Genomic DNA, 24212 nt, shown 5'->3' with positions numbered 1-24212 from the left:
TTTGGGGTTTAAGCGGGCTCAGTTGTGGCGATTAGATTGTGAGGTGTTGTTTATCGGAGTTTTGGTTTTTTAGAGGGGTTTTGGTGTGAGTAACGGACGCTATGTGTTTGGATTTTGTTTATGTGATCATTTGTGATGGAGTTTGAGGTTTTAGTTGCTGGTGTGTGGAGGGTTAAGCTTTGTTTTGGTGTTGGCTTTGATTTTGAAAGTTTGTTTTTTATTTTTGGTGTTGGTGGTATCCCTTGGTTCGGTCGTGTCTTTATTAGTGTTTAAATGTGGGAAACGACTTTGATTTAGATATTGAATCTTGTTTTGGTAGTTATATATTTTATTGGTGTTGGTGGCAGCCTTCAATTTAGGTGGCGAATGTATTGGTGGTGTTATGATTTTCTTTTGGTTGTTCCACCTATTCACAAGGCCTTTGTTTTGTAATTTCAATTTATCCATTTTTGTTCGTCTTGGACATACCCTTTATTAACCGAGACTGTAAACAGTTTAACTAATACCCCCCATCCAACCGAACCATACATTAGTATATGAAACTAGCATGTTTTCTTATTTAGCTATCTGTGCAGCCCACGTTTACATAATTTTACCTAAGACCATTTACAATGGTCACCAACATTAAACACCCTTCAACACCCACTTTTTCAATTCCCAACACTCCACATCATCTTCTCTCTCTTAATTCAACACTCATTCAACTTTAACCTCTCCAATGGTTTTTTTCATTCAACACTCTACCCCACCACCTTTTATTTCTTATTCTTATTTAATTTTATATTTTTGTTTTTATAATTATATAAAATTACAATTATCAATTATAATTAAATTAAAATAAAGAAAAACTGAAAAAATATTTGAAATTTTTTTATTTAAATAATTTATTTTTATTTTCACTAAAAAGAAGGTTAAAACTTCACTTAGTTTGCTAATAGAAATATATAATAAGAAGAAGATAGTGAAAAACTTGGTATTTTTTTTTTTGTCCAAATGAAATGAACCAAGTCTCTATTTATAGAGAAAAAAAAATCATGAATTTTGATATATATATATTTTTTTTAAAATTATTTTTCAACAAAATAATTGATGTACAATTATTAAAAAAATTAAAAACCAGACAACCAATAAAAGACCAACACATGTCCCCCATCATTCCACAATTTTGCTTCTCTCTCCTTCCTGTCTGCAGCTCACACGCTGCTGTCTGGGAGTGTGCTTCACTCGCCAGTTTGGTCCAATTACGCGTCGCCACGTGGCATCGGATGGCAGTTTCAATTGTGTTTAACCGGTTCAACATCTCTCTCCTCCAGCACCCCATTCAACATGTATTAAACACACCATTGCACTGCTTTTACTTGTTTAATGTCTGATTAAACAGACCATTGTAAATGGTCTAAGGAAAACCACAATGTCACTAGATAATCAATAGTCATCATTAGGAATAGGAATCCCACATCGGAGAGTAAAGGAAGCAACAGAACATATGGTGTATATAAAAAGAGATGCGAGCTAGATTAACAACTCGCATCATCTTTCCCTCATTTTTATTTATATAGGATAAAAATTAAAACATCATTTGCTCATTTGTATAGGCGATATTTAGAGGGTGAGAAAAGGGAACTAGTCGGATGTGCTTAAATGAATGTCCGCACCTGTTTTGTTTACCTCTTCCTCTTATCTTGCTTATGTGATTGTGCCGATGACTAAACAATGGTGGAAAATTGAGATTGTCATTTTCTCCACAAATGGAGAGGATCCGCACTCGTATAAAAGTATAGAAAACAACTAATAATGAATGCTTGTGAGGAATTTAAATTAATTAACAGGAATTATTTTTTAACTTAAGGAAAACCATAATGCCACTGGTTAATTAACATCTCCTAACTTTACCAAAAAAGAATCCTTCTTTGGTTTTATGATGTTTTTTTCATTCAGAATCTATATGATAAGAAAAAGAGTAGGAAACCCTTTCAACTCTAGATGGGAGATAAATATTATGATCATAACAACTATATGGCATTTGTCAATTTTATCTACATAAACGTATAGATTTATTCACACTGTCCAATAAAGAAATTTACATACAAAAAAGAATAATTTATCTGCATTATGAGTGTTACATTTTATGTATCTAAAGATAATTTAAAGATTGCTATAAATTGTTTAATCATGTAGTTAGTGCATCCGGAAGTGAATTTTGTGATCCAAGAATTTTGCCACCAACATCAGGAAAATACTCTTGACCATCTTGTGTACTGACTTTTCCATTTCTGCTAACATGAACTGGATAATGCATCAAGTTTCCCTTCATTTGAAGACTTTCCTCAGACACATAGATGCTCCAATTTTTTCTAGCAATTCTATTCACACGTCTAACACATTCCAAGGTGTGAGGTTCCGTAAAAGAGTCATCGATACCACCAAGGTGCTCAGCCCAAAGTGACATTCGGTATCCATACACCTACATCAACACAGTAATTGTGGAAAAATAATATGAAATTACATGAACTAGATAATGATGTTGAAATTTCTGGTTTTTGCTTCGAGATTGATAGAGAATCAATATGTTCATTTTCAAGTTGTGTTATTCAAGATTCAAACCTGGCCACGTGGAAGAGATTTCTTTTCTGCCAATGTATGTTTTGGTTGATAAGCCCCCATGGCTATTTCTGTGTCCCTTGATCCATCCATTGATCTCTGATTAATATTTGCTGATCCAATTATTACATATCCATCATCAACTATCATTCCTTTAGCATGAACATAAATCATAAAACGCCTGTACTTTTTAACTGATACCTGATTAAATAAAGAGAGAACAAATAAGTTGAAATGTGAATCTTAATGTTCTAATTACCAACTAACTACTAATAAAAGAAGTTTGCATATGGAATTAAACTCAAACAAGAATGAACTGGTTATCTTATAATTCAAAATACTGTGCTACCGATGTCTCAAATGTATAAATGCGGGATTCCCTCACAGCCAGGAATCTGAAAATAGAAGGGTAGGCTAGCATACCAAGGCGCGATTTTCAGATGATTGACTTTGTGTTGATAGACTTTCACGCGAATGAGGTTCTCTCTTTCCAAGGCAGTAAAAATTGAGATAATCTTGTGGATGATAACATTCAGAGAGACCTGCTTTTGCAAGTGCATCTGCAACAATCTTATACATCATAGACATTGTTTGTCCCTGCCAGAACAAGATTTCTTGAACAGCAGCACTAGTTGGAACTCCTTCTGGCCACATTGGTATGACTATATACACAGAAAATCGTTCATGTGCACTTATCTTGCTTGCGATTTTTAATGCCAACTCCATTGGAATCAAGTGATTTGCACCTATTGAAGATAAGATATTAAAAAATAAAAAACTCATCCATGTCTATGTGCTTATTATAATCCCTAAAAACATATTGTAAACTTTTTAAAGATGCATTTATAATATAACATTGTTAAAACTTTATCCACCTGCATTTCTATATGTAGGCCAATGATATGAGGAGCCAAGAAAATACTGATTCTCAATATAAACGAAGCGCTGAGCCGATCTTATTGCTTTTACATAAGCAGCATGGATGCTTTGGTCAACTTTTAAGTTTTTTCCACATAAAAGATTCTGCAGAAAGTTGATAATAATAAGAGAAGTTAAACATAAAGACTAATTGCATTCAGTAGAAAACTAGAAACCACACCACAATGCAAATTAAGTTGATGAAAATAATGAAGCACTTAAGGTATAAGTGGACATCACGTACAATCTTGTTCTCACCTGAGCCTTTGCTTTGTCAACATCCTTTGGAAATCCCTTCACAGATCCTGAATCTATGGACCGAAATACCTGTATTTAATACTTGTTCATAATAATTTTTAATGATCTGACCTGTTATAATTGATTGACAATTTTAAAAATATTTACACTAATAGTGTATACAATTAAGTTAGTAGTATATATATACCTGCACATGCCAACTCTCAGGATCAGTTTCTTCGGTTACACGAACAGATTTATCACCATCAGGACCAGAAGATGGTTTGACAATCCATGAAATACGATCTAGCCTTAGCAAAGCATCATCATGCCAGTTTGTTACTTTTCTGAGCCTGAAGTCGCGCCATTTTTTGGCCTTTCTTGATCTTTGTTCAAAGTTGGTCAATATATCATATGCAGCCGGACCTTCAATTTTGCAATGTAAGTCATGCCATGGTTGCCTTGGTGCAGAAGAATTAGAATTTAACTGCATCATACACCAAAAAATTCCAACAAAGTACTACATATGTCAATTTTTAAGACGATTTTGTTTTATCAGCTATGACAATGTTGTGAAGGGTACATAAAAAAAGACATGTTTGATTATCTTCAGTATTTATGGCAACCACTTACTTGAAATGTAGGATTATGGAAATCATTTTGAAAGACTGTATCAAGATCACTAAAAAGCCTATGCTCAGGAGTATCATATCTGCCATCACACAGGTCAAGACCACCAATAAAAGCGGTTATTTTCCGATTATTCCCAGAACCTTGTGTGTCTACAAGCACACATTTCTGGTGATGCGTAAAGAGTGTTCCCACAACCTGGTCCAAAAGATTCAACAGAATTGGTACTAAAACAATGTACACTATTATATCTAATGTGAGATAATATCTTTATCCAACTTATATATTTTCAAAATTTAAGTTATGAAAATAACTACATGCCTGTTGCTTGAAAATACTGAGTTTATTGCTTGCATAACGCGGAGATAACACACAATGAACTGTTGAATGTTTAAAAAACTTTTTAGTTTCTTCATCATGAGTCTGCATCACACCTTCCTGCAATCAACAAAATCAATTATATCTATGTACATTGATACATGAATACGAAATTGTTATCAAAATTAAAATGCAACTATGTCTACGTTATTAAATCATGAAATGAGGATTACTGTTTTCAAAAGAAACTTGTCATGTGAAGTTCTGTCATCCCAAATCAACATAACAACTCTTAACCCTTCTTGTGACTTATATTTCAAAAGTTCTCCAAGTGAAAGCTCTCCACCAGACGGCAATGGTTTTGTTGGCTCTCGAACAAGCTTCACTGGGTGAAAAACCGACCATCCAATAATATATATCATATGATGAGCTTCCAAAATTGCATGACAAATATCCTCCCAACATTTACTATGTTGAAACATTTTTCCACCTTCGAGTTCGATCTCAGGTAGCATACCATCCGGTACATGTGCATCTTGATAAAGAGTGACATTCCCTCCTCTTCTAAGCGGAAAATATGTATCAGGAACGCCATAATTAACACTTACATTATCCTCATTAGCGTCAATAGCCGTATACTGAATTGAAATATGCAGTTCAGGATAAGGTTTCAAGCAGTTTCCATATTGACCAATAATTGGAAACCAATCATTAAGAATGTTTCCAGAGAGTATCTTTTGAACAGGTATTTCCACAACTCCAATGAGTTCAGCACCAAGAATATCATTATCTTTTACTAGAAACTCAACTTTTTGAGCAGGATGAGCAACAGGAACAAGAAAATGTTCATCCCATAAAGGGTTTTCGCAATTTGGAATGACTCTTGTTTGTGCTATGGTTGCACCAGCTAGACAAATTGATACATAAGGGTCACTTGTTATGATCTTGTCTTTTCCTGAGTGTGTTTTGAGTCCTTTTACAAAAGGTGGTGTGCAACTATTTCCCATAGTTAGACATTTTCTAATTGCTTCAGTTGATAAATCTAGATTTGGAAGAGATTTTGCTTCTATGATAAATAGATCTAAGTCACCATGTAAGAAAACTGGATACTCATTACCACCACCTTGGCCTTGATCCATTTCAACCTTATAACTAATTAAAAAAATATATATATGATTGAATATTCCTAAGCTACATAACTTATTAAAATTCTAGAGGCATAATAATGGTTTTCAAAAACTTATGTCTCATTAAAAAAGGGAGATTAAAGAGAAGAATGCAATCATAAGAAATAAATTATGGAAAAGAAACTAAATGATGATTCATATGGATTGAGATTGAGATAACAACAATGTTCATTCAAATCTCAATTCTGCAGAGGGAAGTTCAACACCACATCCATTGGAAGCATGAGAGAGAGGTTTGATAGGCCGAAAATGGTGTGAGGAATTGTAAGTTTGTTATTCAATTATCTCTCTTTTGATTTTTCAATTCTAAAATTGGCAACTTCAAAACGAAAAATATGCATGAGAGAAAGTAATAACAATAATTTTATTATTATTATTTAACCAACATTTTTTCGACAAAATTATTTAACCAACATTGGTCTTTAATTATGTGGTCATATGTTTGATTTACTATAACTAATGTGTATAGAAGAATAGCTGTTGGAAATATCAGCCTCTTAAATATCATTTTGTATCTGCTTCCACAGAGTTCATTCAATGTCATCCTACATAACTTGGATTAATTTGGTATATCTTATCTACCAGTTTAATAAGGTTTGATATTATTGCAGCAAAGTTAGTTAAATACTAGTTTGGAGAGGTTCAAAGTAAGAAAGGAAAAGGTGTAGACTTTGTCTGTCGAATAAATAGCCAAATCCCAAAACTGCAAAAAGTCCCACACTGAAGGGTCAAAGAGGCGACAGAATACATGTCCTATATTTAATGCCCAACGAGCAGGTAGTTTGTTAATGGAAAATGCTACTTCTCAAGAAAAATAGCTTCAAGAATTTTTCAAGAAATAGTTGGCAAATTTTAATTGGATGATTTATTTGTCTACTTCCTATTTTTCAGTCACACCTCCTTGAATTGTGGCAAATAGTGCATTGTGATTGGCTATTCTTTATTCTTGAAGAATTCTTGATGTTATTTTTCTAGAGATAAGCATTGCTCTTTGTTAATGTATTAATCTTTCGTTCTCTTTATCATTTCACGAACATTGGGTCAAGTTAGATAAGATATTGATGGATCACATTGACAAAATTATAACAATTTGGTTTGTGTGTTCTGTCACTATTTTAACTCTCTAAAACCCATTAAAATTAAATAAAAAAATATATCATTTTAAACCAAATTTTAAAACCACAATCTAAGTTTAAGAAGTAATTTTTTTTTTTTTAACTATATGCTAATAAATAATGATATTTTTTTTTCGACAGAAATAAATAATGATATTTGAACAATCAAATATTATTTTCTTGAAAAAATTAATATAAAATTTATTTAATATCCGTAAATTTATAAATTAAAGGAAAATAAAATTTATTAAAATTTAATAATTAGTAAAAAGTAATGAAATAATCTAGTCCCTACATGTTGTCAAAAAAAAAAAAAAATTCTAGTCCCTACATTTTTACCAAGGCGCGGCCGTGATTTCCATATCTTAAAGGGCTAATACTTTTTCCTTTATCCAAAGCTTAGCCTTCTTGCTCTTGTGAATCATCTTTGAAATATTTAGCAATCCTTTTTTTTTTATCGGACCAACAAACTAATATATTAATGAAATTAAACTCAACTTTTATATTTAATATGATATTTTAGAGAATAAAACTCAATTAACCATAACTTCTCACTATCACTAATGTTTATTTTTAATTTTTTTAAATCAAACAACATTTAAAAACATTCTAAGGAAATCAAAAGTTTTACTAAACACACGGGTATGAATATTATTCCTGAAAATCGTATTCTTATGAATTTCATTCCATAAAATGTAATTTCATACCTTGAATCAAACATACCCTATAATTTCAGTTGACTAGCTTTTCAGCTATAAGTTTTTTTTTTTTTTGAGCAAAAACTAATTTTCAGTTGACTAAGTTTTTTTGAGTTATAAGTTATTAACTATAAACTAATTTTTCAGCCATAAGTTAGACCTAATTTATAACTTAATTTTACCAAAAAGGTACAAAGACTTATGTTAGTAGATAAGTTGACATACACTTAACATAGATCAATCTAAACGAACCCTTAACTTAAACGGCTTTTATGATAACTCAATTAAATTCGTCATCGGTAGACAAAAAAGGACACCTTTCTCCTTTCTATGAGACTCTATTCTCTCTATTGGTATTTAAATGGTGAAATTGTGGAGGTTATGGATTTTTCTCCATCGTTAAAAACTAATTTTGCGAGATTAGAAAAATGGTGGAAAGGGTAAAATAGGTTGAGTAACAAAGTGTGTGCCACGATCAATGGCTTTGTAGATGTGGTACCAGTTCGTGTTGGAGTTCTTTGATTTTTAAATACCTCGTCTGTTAGAACATGTTGTAAATATTAGATCCACTTGTCTTGCACTTTAAAAATAACATTGTGACCGTATTTCTTGTTGAGCAAGAATACTATCTTCTATGTACACTTTCTTGAAAAATAAGTAGTTTAAGATTTGTAAAAAAAAAAAAAAAAAAGTATATCTCGAAGCCAACCGACCTATGACTTGCTAGTCACTCCACTTATATACTCCCTTCTCACATAATAGGGATACAATCCTTTCATTAGCCGCCACTGCTCCTTCAACGAATATTCACGTTCCTTCAACAACCCTACTCAATTTAATCATTCAACTTCTATGTAGCTAAAAGCCATCCATAAGCTGGGCAACATTTCCATCCATCTGATGCCACAAAGATTATTGGCTTGTATGTTGTGATTTCTCCTATGGGGTTTGAGCGGATGTATTTTTGTTGTTTCAACGAGTGTGGTTTCCTTGATTAAGTATGTCACAAGGTCTATGTCTCAACGGTGACATAATCTGAAGTGTGTAATGGTCCTATTCTCGTTGTGTCTTTTTGAGAAGGGTGATACACTAATATCGGAGAGATGTGATAAATATGAGCAAATCATTCTATGCAAATTGAGTGATAATTGTCTAGAAAAAACTAGAATTATCAATCAAACAGTAGAGTAGTTTCTTGCTAAGGATTATGTTGATTTATCTTTATTCATCTTTCAATTGTGATTTTCTTGATTAATCATGTAACTAATTAGTTTTAATTAGTTTTTATTTTGTACGTGATTTTTGTTTTATGTAAACTCCTAAATTATGAATAAATTACGGTTGTAAAATGTGTTTAGTTTATAAAATGTTATTCTTCATTCATATTCAACAAATCTATGCATTACCCATGTTTGTCATTGTTTTTAGGTTCTCCTGCCTTTAATTTTTATGAACCTTTAATTTAATTATTTTTGAGTTTTTTAGTTTTATTTCAGGGACTAAAATTAGTATTAACATTCCTTTCAAATTTTTTTGAAAGGAAGTTAATTTGCTTCATTCCCCTTTAACCATTGTAGTGACAAAAATAGTTGATTGCATAATAATTTACCAAACCATTACGCTTGATTTGATCAACTTGCAAGTTGTCACAAAAATGCGACCTTTAATCCTTAAGGAGGTTGCAATTTACATTATTAAAGAAAATGTATCTACAAGAAGCATTTCATGCATGAACGTTCAGAATCTTCCTTTAAATCAATTCTTGATAGCAAACCGTTAGAATACAATTATTGTGCTCCTTTGAGATAAACAATTGTTGTTGTTATTGTTAGATTCCTATGATAAAATTCAGGACCTGTGATGAATGTTGAACAACATAATGAAAGCTATAAAACGAAATAGAAAAATGCGATGAAGTCGTCTTTTGGGACGAATCCCTATATTTATAAGTACAGGGGGAGTTAATTATAACAGAAAAATTAGAATAGTAAACTATCTCTTTGTAGTGAATCTAAGCTAATTACAATAATAAGCTATAATTCAGTATAAAAGAGTTGTACATAGTTTTTTCAAAATAGATAAGTAAATCTCTAATCATGCATTTAGGTAAAATGCAACTTTAAAATCGGCAAATGTGACTTTAACGCAACTTTAAAATCTAATGGTGTAAACATGTTAATGGTATGCTTACAAAACTAGGTACTAGAAATTGTTCCCTAACAATGTGTTCCTATCCTCGAATAATCCCCAAGATCAGCTAGTAGATTTCTCTAAGAATAGACTTAGTTAACAGAAGTTGACTTCCCTTACATTAAAGTAACAAAAATAGAAAACACATTGGATGAGTTCTTTTCTTTCCAGGAACCGGAGGAAAGAGAACATAGAACCTGCTGTAATCAAATTTCAAAACAAAACTTGTCTTAGCCGAGATTCCAGAAGGCACAATAATGCAGAGATGTCACTGTCAGAGTTCAAACTCTAATAAACCAGGATTCCATAAGCATTCACCAAAAGAAATTCAAGGGATGCAAAGTGACACCAATTTGTTAGAAGTAGGTTAAACCATATTGTCTTGTGCCCAATGCCAAAGTCTCGCATTTATCCTTATGCTTTAAGAATTTGAAAAACAATGCACAATTTCAGAGCTGCTTGTACACTTTCAATATCATTCACAAGTTAAAACTACAACTGCCCTTTTTTCATTGCATAACATATAATTCCCAACCAGCCTTGAAACTTTTAAAAGTGAAAGCTGTGTTTAAAGCTCCACAAGTTAACAATAAGCAGAGAATCTAACAAGCAGTATGCAAAAACCAATTAAATGACTGTGCATGACTAAAGTTATAACTTATAAGCAGTAGCTCTGCCAGAGAAGTTTTGCCAAAACAATTCTGAAAAAGGAAAAAAGTGGAAGCCTTAAATAGCATACATTCCAGAAACAGAACTTGTTGCAAATACCCCCAAAAGTTATAAAAACAAGAGACAAAAAAACTTAAATACCCAACAATAATTATTCACTACACACACTTGACATTTTTGTCCTGATTGGATTTCAAATTTAGTAAATCTTTGCAGACATAAGATCCACAATTGGTGTAAATGTTTCTTTTTTTTTTTTAAAACTCTATCTTGTCTAAGGACCGAATAAAATACGGGAACCAATCCCACGTCCACTAATGTAGGTCCAGTTAATATTGCAGTTTGTATTTAAGTTATTCCAACAATATGCAGTTAGAAATTAGAAACTTCATGCTTTCAAGCTAAACATAAGTCTTCATCGTGCTAACTATCACAACCATTTAAACTGTTTCATGCTAAAGGGGATTTTTGTTACTTATTATTATTGTTGCTTGCATTTGTTACTTACTAGAGGCTTTTTCTATATATCCTTTATATAAAATAGAAAATAGAAGCAAACATAATTAGGAAAACAAAAGTGAAAGATTTAGAGAAACTGATGAGATCAAACTAGAAGTCTAACCTCCAAGAGTCTACAAGTACAGACCGAAGAATGACTGAGTTTATTGTCCCACATCGTTAACTCACGGTAGAATAGAGAGGAGCCTTTGTTATATAATGAAAGGCCATGGAGAGTTGAAGAATTACGTTTGGATATGATGATTGACATTTACTGTTTGTCTAGTTTTGTACGGTTTTTAGGTCTAACTAATTGATTTGATCATATGGTTAATTACCAGATTAGTGTAAAACTATAATTTATTTATAAAGTTTTGAATTCTGCTCTTTACCCAACAAAAATTGCTCGTTTCCAACTAAATTTTCCATAACGTGCGTGAGTGAACTTTTGAAATTTCAGTGAGCAAGAGCAGAATTCTGAAGTTTTATTCGTCCATATATCTAAGCACCCATTTGACTTTATTTTTGTCTTTAAATGTAAACCCCTTTTCAAATTACTAGATACATTTATAATTTTTCTCCTAAACATACCCTTAATTAATACTAGTACTAACTTGTCTTGAAATATGAAAAGTCAAATTTAATACACATACAAACAAAGGACAATTTGGTAATATTAACACACAACACAGACACATTAATTACACTGACAATTTTTCTTAAGAAATGTAAAAAAAACAAAGGGGGTTTACATTTAGGGACGGAGGGAGTAGCTTCTAGAGGAAATTTAGTGGATAAACTTTGATCCAAAAGCCCATATTCCTGCCGTCCATTTTTATATCAAATATTTATAATATGAATATTTTATAAATATTGCTGGTATTAAAAAAATTGTTGTAGTAATAAAATTGTCTCAAATATGTATGAAAAAAAAAAAATTGTTGGAGTAAAATACCGAAATTGTTAGGCTAGACGTTATGATCGGAGTTTGAACTCTGGTACCTCCACTTTGTGTGTGTGAGTTTATGATGGCTTTGTCATCTCGTCTCTCAACCAAAAAAAAAAAAACAAATTTGTTAGTAATAAATTTGTTGGAGACTACATTTCCCTTTCTTTATAGTTAACATAAAATAGTGTGAAGTTTCAAAACTGCAGAATTGAAGATATCTACACTCTCATTTCCTTCCTATTGATTCTAAATATTTTACTTTTTCTGTATTTTTCACTGGCAATTAAGGATCAGTGTAAAGCAAGAGCTTTACTAGTTGATATTGTATAATTATACTCCAAATAAGAAACTATAGATAGAACGTCCCATCGTGCAACTATAGATAGAACGTCTTATGGGGTAAACAAAACCTACAATAAAAAATGACTGTCAAACATCAAGTTACTGTCATACATTACCTCCTCAATCGATCTTCACCGTCATTAAACAAGAAATATTCTAGATAATGTTGCTATTTTGCATGACAAAACAACTCAGGAATAGAAGCTAATACAAGCGGGAAGAATGTAGGGATTAAAGAAATTGCAACAAACTTAGTTAGCAAAAGCTGACTTCCTTAACATAAAATTAACTAACCATCCTAACCAATTCAACCGTGTAATACACTCCCATAAGTCGAAGACTGGTAAATGTCCATCAATCTGAGCTTGGCTGTAAGGCTGTAAGATTGAAAAATGACTGAGGAGCAAGAGCCATGGTGAAGAGGTCTGCTGTCTAATTAGTTGAAAACAGAGGCGGTAACTTCATTAGACCAAGTGATAGTTTCTCTTGAACCACATCACAATCGATCTCAAGGTGCTCCGTACGTTATTTAAACACACAATAAGAAGCATAGTGTAGTGCGCTCTTATTATCACAATACAAGACCGGCGACTTAGAGAAAGTAAATCCAAAATCAGCACGAAGGTAACATAACCAACCATTGTAACTCGCATGTGTGGTTGAAGCTAATGTGTGAAACTCAGCACCTATGATGAGCGTTGGGCATATGGTAGTGAATTCCAAACCTCTTTAGTTCATGCCACAAGGACAACATAATGAAGCATATAAGAGCCAGTTAATTTTTCTGTTTATCCAGACTTATATTTAGATATGCAGGAAAAAGGGTAACAAATAAATGATTACAATACAAGAATGTCTTAAGTTTTGCCTGTGCCTTAAAAAAAAAGATGAGGAAAAATTGATGTAATACAATATTTAATCACAAACACCATTCTATACTTTCATTTCAACTAGTGTGGATATAGTTCTTGCATATAGGTATTGTGATAAATCATTTTCATTAATTAATCATTAGTTAAAAAAACATAGCTACATAACTATTTAAACAATGTTATGACCTCTGATTCGCAAAGATTGTAAATTTCCATTGAATAAAATAAAATGTAGAAAGAGGAAAATAGTAAAATCCATAGGAAGGGAATATTGAAAGCTGATTCTGATATATTAGCAAGTGGGAGAAACAATGGCAACCCTAGATGGTTCAACTCGTGAATCCAGCGTCATGCTGCATGGGGGTAACACGAGGGTCCAACCCTTACATCACCTTAGTGTCGCCACGAGGGTCACAAGCTGCCACTACTCAGCTCAACTAATTAATAACTAGCATGTCAGACCACTTATGTCATATTTTAGCTAATGTGGGACTTCATGGATCCAAGATGTTTTGTGGGGCGGTTCAGCAGCGTTTTTCTGCTGCTGCTACTGTGTTTTTAGGCTGCTGTTTTTTCGGGTTTGGTGGCTGTTTTGGGGTAACCGGTCATTTTTGGACCCTGTGTATTTTTGGCGTTTTGCTGCCCTCCTCTTTGTACATCTTGTATAATTTGGTGTGCTAATATATATAAGCTGTTTAAAAAATAAAATGGATCCAAGATGGTGTATTTTGGAACATGGTTCCTTAAATGTTTTACTGTATAATCTTCTGCCACTTTTATCATGTTATGGCACAATAACAAAAAATTATGTGACTGATTTTTTTTTAAGGGAAATTATGTGGCTGATTTCTCAACAAGATTATTTGTTACATTAGCTTAGAGCATCAACAATGGAGACACCCATTTTTAGGTACGTCTCACATGTACACGTCACTCATTTATAATTTTTTAAAAGTAATAAACACTCAATCCCTTCATCCTAACATCTCACACAAATTTCAAGTTAGATTTTTTTAGAGTCCTTGCTGGCAATGAAAGTGTAGAGTACTGACCACCACTAGTGGTGGTACTGATACACATAGTCAGTGTCATGGTTATTATGCTCAACTTTGATTTTTGTTTTGAGCTCTATGAATTGAATTGTTGAGTTGTGGAAGAAAAAGGACGAGTGAGAGCAACGTTATGTATGTTCCTCTTTTATGCATAGTTAAGAGTAACACGCGTTGATGTTGAGTTCGGGCCCACAAAGGACAAGATGAGCCAAGAGATGTCTTTTGGAACTGCATCAGTAAAAGATATTAAGCGCATGACAGATTGGAGTGCTTTTTTTTGGGGTAATTACTGGTTTACCTTTGAGATAATGTACGTGAGAGCAAGGGTTTGTTACAATAGGAATGGATAGTTGAACTTTGTCTATTTTCTGCAGAATTTATGTAGTACACTATAATGTTATGCTGCTGTATCACTTTATGTGTATGGTTTCTTGGCACATCTTTTGTGTAGCATGTTAGACCTTAATAAACGCATAACATGTGCCATATTCTAGTCAATGTAGGACTTAATGGATCCAAGATGGTGTAGCATTAAGTTGGAACATGGTTTCTTAAATGGTTTACTTGATCTGTACGTTATGCATACTATGGACTGATAAACTTTTGAATTATTGGGACCAAATTAGTCACTGACGTGTGTGTGTAGAGAGAATAAATTTAGTGAGCAAGTTATACAAGGACAAACCACATTCTTTCCTGTATTCCTTATTGGGTATTAAACCCTTGTGGGTAGCATTCTTGTGAAGTTAGTTAGTAATGAAGATCAAATTTATGGTCTTAGTACCCTACTTGGTGATCCTTTGAGGATTGATAGATAGTGTTGTAGCTGGTGCTTGAGGGAGTGTTTTTGCAGCTAATGTTGCAAGATGCTTATGGCCAATTCCATTGCAATGTACAAATCAGGATATGAAGAGGAGAAGGCATAAACTGAAGAATGACTGTTTTAAATGTCCCACATCGGTAGCTATGAGAAGAATAGAGAGGAGCTTTGGTTATAAAATAAAAGGCACAATACAGGTATGTGGAGTTGGATGTTTAAAACTAGTATTTCCACCCGTGCAACGCACGGGCGAACAAAAAGATTTTATGTGACGTTAACAAATTATTACTCTGAACATACCACCAAATTATAGACCACATGTTTGAAAATGAATGTTACACCCAACTTGAAAATGAATGTTACAATTATGTTACCTTTAAACCAAATCATGCTCTTTAGTCAAGTCCATGAAACATCTAATCAAAAGTTGATGAAATAAGCAAAAACAAACCTTCAGAATCTGTCATTTCTTTCCTCAGCTTGTGCAATTAACTCACTTGATCGTTTCACTCAATAATTTTGTGATTATTTGGCTGCTACATGAAAAATAAACCAGCAACGAACATTCAACCAATCAATCTTGAAGAGGCACAAACCAGAGCTCAGTTACAGCCACTGATCAACATTGCTATAGAAAGGAAAATTGCCCAAACATATTTGGAAATAGACCAAACCAATGTTTGCTACCATTGCTATAAAAAAATCAACGACTAAACAACTATTCAGATCTAATATATCACTCTAATCCAAAGACTAAAAATTTGAGATAATCAAAACTCAACAATTGATAATGAAAACAAATAACTCAGAATCAGCTGAAATTAGTTTAGAAGAAAAATTTATTAACTCCAACACAATTCAAGTTTTTTCATGAAATATTACATAAAAACAGAAAAGAATGGTCCCTTAAAAACACAAAAGAAAAGAACATTAAACAATATTATAATGAAAATATATCTATTACCTTTGGTACTTATGCTTTTGTGTCCCGTTGCTAAAACTTTATCAAGAGATTTCTGGTAATTCTTGGAATCAATTTCAGTCCAAACTTTACTTAAATCAACATGACATGCAGCCTACTCTTCATGTTTTTGCTTCAAAATGTGTTAAAATCAGCAAAAATGCGTGTTAAAATCAACATGACATCTAACCTAGATATTTCTGTTTCAAAAAAGGTCAGTGCTTTAAAATCAATATTTCTCTATAACTTATTGTCTAAAGAATCAGAAGCAAACTTTAAAGGATCTTTAGTCAACTTCTAACTAAAAGTAAGGAACATTCGATTTTATAAAAGCAAACTTTAGCCTGAAAAGAGACTTACCATGAAGTTGTTCCAAAAGAGTCAATCAAAACGACAAACTCTAATTAGTAAAAGTAAAAGAGTTATAATTACTGCCCGATATCATATATGGTTTATTACATTTTCTTGAGCCCAAATTGTTGATTGTTTTATTACATGTTTCACTTAATAAAAATCATATTACGTGAGATAAAGATGATAGATCAAAAGCTTATCTAAAAAATAGAAGATAATCAAAATCAAAATTTTATTACACAACAAACTTTTAAGAGAAATATAGGTGACAATTGTGGAGGTGAGAAAGCTTTCACACAAAAAATAGGTGTTCAAGGAGTGTATGCAGAAAGATTCCTGAAAAAAGTAGCAGTAGTTCAAATATGGGTGTATAGAGAAGATGCTCTCTAATAAAGTCAAATTGAGCCTAACTTTGAAAGTCAAATGTAATCAGACCCTCTTAGTGTACCATCTCTTTCTTTTTAATTTATTTCTTTTGGGTTATGAAGACTAACTTGAAGAATCATTCATATTATAAAGACTAATTATCCAGTATAAAGTTTACCATACTTTATACGGAAAAGTAAAACTATCTGATATAAATTCATTGTGATAAAAAGCTCGTTTGCTAAAATATGGTCACTATGACAAAAGGCTCTTGTTTCAAACATAATATATATTTTTATCATTTTTACATGTAATTTATCATTTCAAAGATCGAGTTCAAGCATATACACAACTAATATTTTCTATATTATAAAAGACCATTCAAGCATATTCACATTTATTCAAGGAAAAATACCTTGGGTTGGATTGGTGTCAACTACCTGAAAAAGTACAAAGCAACATAGTATCAATGTGATTTGTAACAGAATCAAATCAAATAAATGAAGAAGAATAGAAAGCTTAATCATGACTATAATCATCTTGAATCATTAATACAACAATAGAAAGCTTATAATTAGAGAATGTCACCAATTCAAATTTCTAATCATAATATGAGGTTAGAAATTATGTGAAAATGAAATACCTCGTAAGCAAAGAATTTGCTGTTTGTTTTTTTGGTAATAACTCCTGCAAATATTAACAATCACACAGACTTATGTATAAAAATGAATCAGTGGAAGGAACACAAATACAAAGACCAACACATGTTATGCTGATGCTGATATGCTTAAATTTAGAATCATTATAAAACTTCAATATTATACAATGTGGATACTTCATTAGTGTAATCAGCTCATGAGAGTAAAGAAAGTAAAGATCATACAATCCAAATCGTACACAATCAAATATAAAATCAATACACAAAATCTAAAAGCAAATGAATATAATCATAAATCATAAATAGGCTACATATAAATTGAAAATTTGCAAAGCATGTCAGAGAGAATCTAGAAAACATATATTGAAGATAATTGAGATTGTAATAACAATGAAGTGCCTAACTGGTTACGCCAATTTGCAGCAAAAAATCAAACATTTGTGATCATTTTCTTGAGCACAATTTTTTATTCCTTCTATTATATGTTTCACATAGTAAAAACCATATTAAATAGATAGATTACATCTTTCTTTTTTTTTTCAAAAGAAGAAGGTGGAAGGAGAAAAACTCTATCAAAAGGCAGTCATAACAAATTACATGGGAACTGTCAAAAAAATTTAAGGTAGGTAGCTTAGTAGCTTACCAAATCAGAGGAAGGAATGCCCTGATTCAACACACAGACTTAAAACTTCTAAAGATTAATGTGGCCTTTTATGGGTTTTAGAAGACCACACTAATTATTAGAAGTTTTTCTCAAGCATACAAATACTAAACAATGAGAATAACCAAGAAGTTCGTACCACAAATTTTATGTGCACTGTAGGTGCATTATTTGGTCCTATTACAAAGAGAAAATGTACTTACCTGTTCATGTTACATCCTGCTATAATCATTCAACATTTGTCCAACCTGTTGAATGCAAAATGATCTACGCAAATCAATATGTTTGAAAGCTTAACACAAAAACACTAAGACAACAAATTAATAATTTAATTGAACCAAATAACCAGATCTAGGAGCGCTGCAAGTTAAATCAATTGCAAAAGAAAAAGGAACAATTAAGGCACCACTAATAATAGTACATGGAACTAAAACCAATAATTTACAATTCTGTTATAGAAAAAACAGAATGCAAAATGTTAAGAAGTAGGATTACTTGTTTGATGCAGAATTACTGTGTGTGTGTGTGTCCATATAAGTAATATTATTCGTTTGATGCAAAATTTTAAGAAGCAGAATTTTACAGCAAAATTATTAATAATTTATGAGAAGGATCACAATTTTTACAACCATGGTTGCCATACAGAAAAGAAAAGCAAGAATAGTTGGGATTGGCTCAACCCTTTATCATGATCTTAGACTTATCACCATCAAGAATAGTTGGGATCGGCTCAACAATAATTGTATCCAATCTCATTTTGTCAACAATAATCTTAGACTTATCCAAAACCACTAACACAAGACTCATTCTACAAAGTTCAAAAAATCAAATAGCTTCTTATAAGAGAAGGTAAAAACAACAGATTTAAGAGAAGAAAAGCCACATAAAAATAGATAAATACATACTTACTTTTGGTAATAGATAATGTCATTTTGCTCTCTCAATCTGTTCCACAACAATCCAAGACTAAGAGAACCATTTTTATTTTTTATCCACCTTTTACTGCATGAAAATGAAAATAAAAAATCATACATCATATAAATTCAAGTCATGATTAAAAACCAGGATTATACCTTCAGTTTGATTGCCTCTCCAATATCATTTATTTGAACTCTTTCAAACTTGATGCATAAAACCTATCAACAAATAAAACCAGAGATTAAAAATTGAATAAAACCAACTTAAAACAAAACAATCCAAACAAAAGGGTCATATATTTTTACCCAAATTAGAACAAAAACAAATTCAAATCAAACAAAACATAATCAAAATCTTCAACACCATCTAAAACTAACAATATCATCCATTTTCTTATTGAGACAATTTCTCAAACACTTTGTGAGTGCTCAATTTCAAAACAAAAAAAATCAAATACAAAACCAACTAAAAATAAGGCATCTCAAACCTATAAATTTTAACGATAACAACAAATAATGACAGAGAAATGGGTTTGCAATGGATTGTGTTGATGATAAATTTAATGGATATAAAGAAATTATATACTTAGTTGAAAAAACAACCGTACAATATAAGCAGAATCAAGTGTTTGAATACTTGAAAATTATGGGTTACAATAAAAAGATATTTAAGGATTTAACAATAAACAACAACATAAAAACAAAAATTCACAACCTTGATGTAGAAATCAGATAAGATGGTTCCAAAGGATTGTCGTTATTAGTCTTCCAATCCCATTCATGCACAGACAAAAAAAAAAACCAAACATTAATCACAACAATCTAGAAATTCAAAATCACACATAACATTAATCATAAAAAACAAATAGAAAATAAAACTTACCTCAACAACGATTCAAAGTACGACTTCAAGCTGTTCATGAGAAGAGAAGAGAGATATGGAGCATAACCTGTTGCAAACGAAGAAAGAAGTAAGAGGAGAATGAGTTTGTGTGTGTTTTTTGAAGAATAAGAAGAAGAAAAGGGTTTCTGTTGTAACAACGTAAGAGAGGAAAAGAGGGAGTGGTGGAATGTTTGTGAATGAGAGAGGGAAAGTGAGGAAAATTAGGGACGAGAGAGAGTAAAAAATAGAATGAGATAAATTAACTAGACTCTTGACCCGTGCTATCGCACGGGTCCTACCGAGCAGAAGTTAAACAAATAAGTCGCTACATTATTACTCCCTCCGTCCCGGTATAATTGACCTACTTTGGTTTTTCACACAAATTAAGAAAAGTGTATAAATAAAGGGGAAAGTGGAATATATTGTATTGGGAATGATAAAAGTAGTATTATTTAGTGTTATATTGTATTGGGAATGATGAAAGTTGTATTGAAAATTGAAATGAGTCAGTTATTTTGGGACACTTTTTTTTAGAAAATGGGTCAGTTATTCCGGGACGGAGGGAGTAACATATAGTAACAAATAGAAGTGATATGATAAAATTTAAACATATTCACTTGTACAGCAATGATAACGTATAAAACAATAAGGTAGTCTAATCATTGACTGAGTTAAACACTAATCATCATACATTACGAAATACTTTATGATAAACAACATTTAAGATCGTAGTGGTATTGTTGCCATTTTCATCAGTTATTAGCTGTAATCAAAGGAAGCTGATTGGTTGAAGGATGTTCACGAAAGGCCATGTTTAACGCATGAGGTGTAGTGGGTGGTTAGCAGTTTAGAACCAAAATTAACGCTGGCTTAGGAGGAAAATTTTGGAGTATTTAGGGCTAACTGCAAACATGGCAAGTTAAGCTTTTATAATAAAGGAAAGGATTAGTTGAATGAAATTATCATATTTAAGTGCTTTACTTTAAAAAAACTTAAACAACTTAGTATCAGTTTTTTTAATTGCAAGCAAAAACTATTCTTATTAATTATGATCAAATTGAAGTTAGAAATAAAATCAATTTAATATTTCTTATCAATAAACTAATTTCACTCATCTTTTGGATGTTTGGTGGTAGAAGCTTTGGTGCTATAATGACAGTTTATGAACCCAAAGAGCTGCACACACAAAATTCTTATGCAGTCTTAACAATCATTCATTGTTGTGGTATTGTAGAATGTGCATCTTTCTTAATTTTTTCAAAATTCTAATACTATATTTACTACACCACACTGCAATTTACATATGAATATATAATTCTAATACTATATTACTACACCACTGTCATTTACATCTGTATATACAATGTCACAATAGAAAAAAAATACATTAAGTTGCACTTGAGATTAACTCCACCTTGAGTTCTATAGCAGCAATGTCACTTTCATCTTGTTCTACAATAGAAAAAGAATATTGATGAATTGAAAATAGGAAAAGAGAATAAGCATAAAAAATGACCTATAAAAAATGAATAAAAATGACTTAAAAGAAAGATGCTCTGAAAAAATAAAACCATATTTCCTTTTGTCATAATTATGTTAAACCACAGTTTTTGATTTAAAGACAATAAACCCATAGGATATCGATCGTGTGAGTATCTATAGAAGAGCCTGCAATGTTAAAAAATTGAAAGGTGTGCTGCAATTACTTAATAGCTGTCATATGATCAGCGCATGGCTCCCTAGGAAATCCAACTAACAAAATCTGATTGTGTCATAAACACAATCTAACAAAATCAACTTGTTAGTATTTTTGTTCTGTATTCAATGTAGTATTGATCAAGTATTTTTTTTTAACGATAAAAATTGGCCTGCAGATGGTTAAGTCTATTTTCAATTACGGATTGCTCATTGTTAAGTCTATTTGCAACACAACTTATGATTGTCAATTACTTGCTGCTCATTAGGTATGATTTATATCTCGGTTTTTAAGGCATATGCATCAAAATATGTTGTGTTTTCATCACAGTTGATCGCTTATCCATATAAATTTCAGCAGCAGCAGTGACATGAGAGTGATGGATCGTATTCAGATATCATTAATGTTTTAGATAACCAACCCAATTGAAATTTAAAAGAGTTAAAAAAAATAAATTATAACGAAACATAAGCACGAGCATCACAATTGACAATCTTAAGTCTTGCAACAAAATCACTTAAGAGTTTTGCAACAATATCATGGTAAAGTGAAGCCAATAAGAACCTACCTTTTAAGCCAAGCAAATGAGATGCAGCCTCTCAATCGTTGCTTGCGATGATGAATTCTGCAGGATTCTTGAGTCTACTGCAAAGCCACCATTGGTTAGTTAGCAGAAAATTATTAGAGGATTGACAAATTGCCTAACTCCTTCTCAAATTCACATGTCTAAAAGGTAACATGCATATCATATATACCGATTGGTGTGTCAGTGTGATGATCCAAATGAATTTTAATAAAGAAACAAATCATGAACAAAACAACATGAGAATTTGAAGAATCTCTAGTCACATGGAAGAAAGGAATGTGATTACCATCACCAAACCGTGTTTCAGTGTTTCATCATCATCAACATTTTCAAATGTACCCGTGATCTTGAAGTCTTAATTTTACCAACATACATTATCCTCTTATAGGAACTCGAAATTTGAGCACTCACTGCAGCCAAAACACACAAATCACAATATAAGCCAAATTATAGGTGAAAGTTCACAAAAGCATTATATCAAATAGGTGGGGGAGGCAAAAGTAAGTGGAAAAACGGATTCACAAAGCCTACCATATAAGAAATTGATCCATATTCACTGAAACTGTCACCTTCCCCTGTTTTGCATATGTCTCGGTTGTAATTTGTAAATACCTATGTCATTCATTAATCAACACAATCGACATTCAGTTTTAGTTCCATATAAAATTAAGGTATGATTTTGTTTAACTTTGGATGATAACAATTGAAATCATAGTATATGTATTTTTAATTTAAAGAATGTAAATAAACCATATTTTTTTGACACAATAAATAAACCATATTAACATGTGCATACCGCCAATTTTTCCGCAAGATTTTCTTGACCTTATGTTTGCATCCATCACATGTTCACCTTAATCATTCTGCATAGATAATAAAAATAAGATTAAGTTTAATTTCATTGTTCAAAAGATAAAAAATAAACTGAAATGGGACAAAAGCAATATACATAACACAAAAGCAAAAATAAAAGAGTACTGCATCTTCGAAAAATTCTTCTTTCCTATTGTTTTATATACCAACAGGAATTAAGTTTGTAACTTGCCATAAATGAAGATCTGGGCAATAGAAAAAAAAGAGTGATTTTAGATATGAGCAGAAGAGAATAAATGAGGAAAATATCAGTGGATAAATAAAATCAAACTCAAAATCAATTTTTTCCTAAACTATCAAAAAGATAATGATTATTCCTTAGAATCCAAAAAACAAAATCAAAAACGAAATTTGAACGATAGATCATAGTAAATCAAAAACGAAATTTGAACGATAGATCACAGTTAATCAAAAACGAAATTTGAACAATACATCATAGTAATGTGAATCAATCAAAGGAAAGAGCAGAGGAATTGAGATACTGCGATCATTTTCAAAGTCACATTTTCAACATATCATTGATTCAACTTTCAAAAATATGTCATATAACTTAAACCAGAGCAAAATCGTAAAGAATGCATTTACAAAAAATAAATTGAAATGAATCCTAACACCCCAGGGTTGTTTCTTCAAAAAATTCAAAACTTTGACAAAATCAAATAAAAACTTAAACTAAAAAAAGAAATTGGTTTCTTACATAATGTCAAGGTCAAAAGCCTTTTTTCTCTGATTCTACCTGCACCTGCACAACAACCAGGAAGAACAAAAACCAAAAATAAAATACAAAAAACCCTAAAATTAGAAATGGTGAAAGGAAGAAGAAATCAAACCTATGACAATTACCATAAGAGAAAGTAGTGACTGACAGACGCCATCAAAGAGGCATTCAGTTTCGCTTGAAACGAATCATACACAGAAAAATGGAGAAGTTACAGGATGAGAGGCGATTGTGACAAAGAGGAGATGTGGGAAAGGTGTGCCTGATTTCGTTGATGTAGAGTGAGAGAAGAAGGGATTCATGGAGAGAGAGATAGAGAGAGAGAGAGAGAGAGAGAGAGAGAGAGAGAGAGGCGAAGAGAAAATCTGGGAAATGGATGTAGTGACGTTCAGTTTTCCAAGAGGTGAAGAATTTGAATCAAAAAGTTACATGAAAGGTCATGA

At 31.9% G+C, this 24212-nt stretch overlaps 1 protein-coding gene and 3 long non-coding RNA genes across 8 annotated transcripts; all 4 read right to left on the bottom strand.

Moving 5' to 3' along the window:
* Positions 1-1997: 1997 nt before the first annotated feature.
* On the bottom strand, positions 1998-6080 carry LOC146933434 (phospholipase D delta-like). Its single transcript, XM_085705215.1, has 9 exons — positions 4938-6080; positions 4708-4824; positions 4390-4584; positions 3965-4243; positions 3778-3846; positions 3477-3624; positions 3025-3347; positions 2605-2802; positions 1998-2464 (listed from the first exon to the last, which is right to left on the bottom strand). The coding sequence occupies exons 1-9, from the start codon at positions 5841-5843 to the stop codon at positions 2171-2173; spliced, it is 2529 nt and encodes an 842-aa protein (XP_085561341.1). The 5' UTR covers positions 5844-6080; the 3' UTR covers positions 1998-2170.
* A 3585-nt stretch (positions 6081-9665) lies between these two features.
* On the bottom strand, positions 9666-11394 carry LOC146933433 (uncharacterized). Of its 2 annotated transcripts, none has more exons than XR_015008423.1 (2): positions 11186-11394; positions 9666-10595 (listed from the first exon to the last, which is right to left on the bottom strand). It is a non-coding gene; the product is annotated as an uncharacterized LOC146933433 (long non-coding RNA). The 2 variants fall into 2 exon arrangements; XR_015008424.1 differs by having other exon boundaries at positions 9666-10456.
* A 4061-nt stretch (positions 11395-15455) lies between these two features.
* Positions 15456-20145, bottom strand: LOC146933432 (uncharacterized). Of its 3 annotated transcripts, none has more exons than XR_015007465.1 (9): positions 19897-20145; positions 19729-19778; positions 19170-19232; positions 19006-19098; positions 18300-18363; positions 17421-17464; positions 17193-17217; positions 16061-16190; positions 15456-15632 (listed from the first exon to the last, which is right to left on the bottom strand). It is a non-coding gene; the product is annotated as an uncharacterized LOC146933432 (long non-coding RNA). The 3 variants fall into 3 exon arrangements; XR_015007464.1 differs by having other exon boundaries at positions 18300-18344; XR_015007466.1 differs by having other exon boundaries at positions 15456-15629; positions 18300-18344.
* Positions 20146-21086: 941 nt separating this feature from the next.
* LOC146933431 (uncharacterized) lies at positions 21087-23909 on the bottom strand. Of its 2 annotated transcripts, XR_015007462.1 has the most exons (7): positions 23895-23909; positions 23749-23793; positions 22975-23041; positions 22710-22790; positions 22465-22588; positions 22161-22237; positions 21087-21348 (listed from the first exon to the last, which is right to left on the bottom strand). It is a non-coding gene; the product is annotated as an uncharacterized LOC146933431 (long non-coding RNA). The 2 variants fall into 2 exon arrangements; XR_015007463.1 differs by lacking the exons at positions 23749-23793; positions 23895-23909 and adding an exon at positions 23157-23174.
* Between the last annotated feature and the right edge of the window lie 303 nt (positions 23910-24212).

Source organism: Medicago sativa, chromosome 4 (genome assembly GCF_051527215.1).
Source record: "Medicago sativa cultivar Bolivia chromosome 4, Bolivia_mono, whole genome shotgun sequence".
NCBI lineage: Eukaryota > Viridiplantae > Streptophyta > Magnoliopsida > Fabales > Fabaceae > Medicago > Medicago sativa.
The sequence above is the reverse complement of the archived record's forward strand: the minus strand, read 5'-3'. Positions and strand labels throughout refer to the sequence as shown.

Coding starts and splice junctions, on each gene's coding strand:
- LOC146933434 (XM_085705215.1), bottom strand. CDS start 5,843: ATGGATCAAGGCCAAGGTGGTGGTAATGAGTATCCAGTTTTCTTACAT. Junction 4,825..4,937: donor ACAAGTTTCTTTTGAAAACA/GTAATCCTCATT, acceptor TGTTGATTGCAG/GAAGGTGTGATGCAGACTCA. Junction 4,585..4,707: donor TCAGTATTTTCAAGCAACAG/GCATGTAGTTAT, acceptor CTTTTGGACCAG/GTTGTGGGAACACTCTTTAC.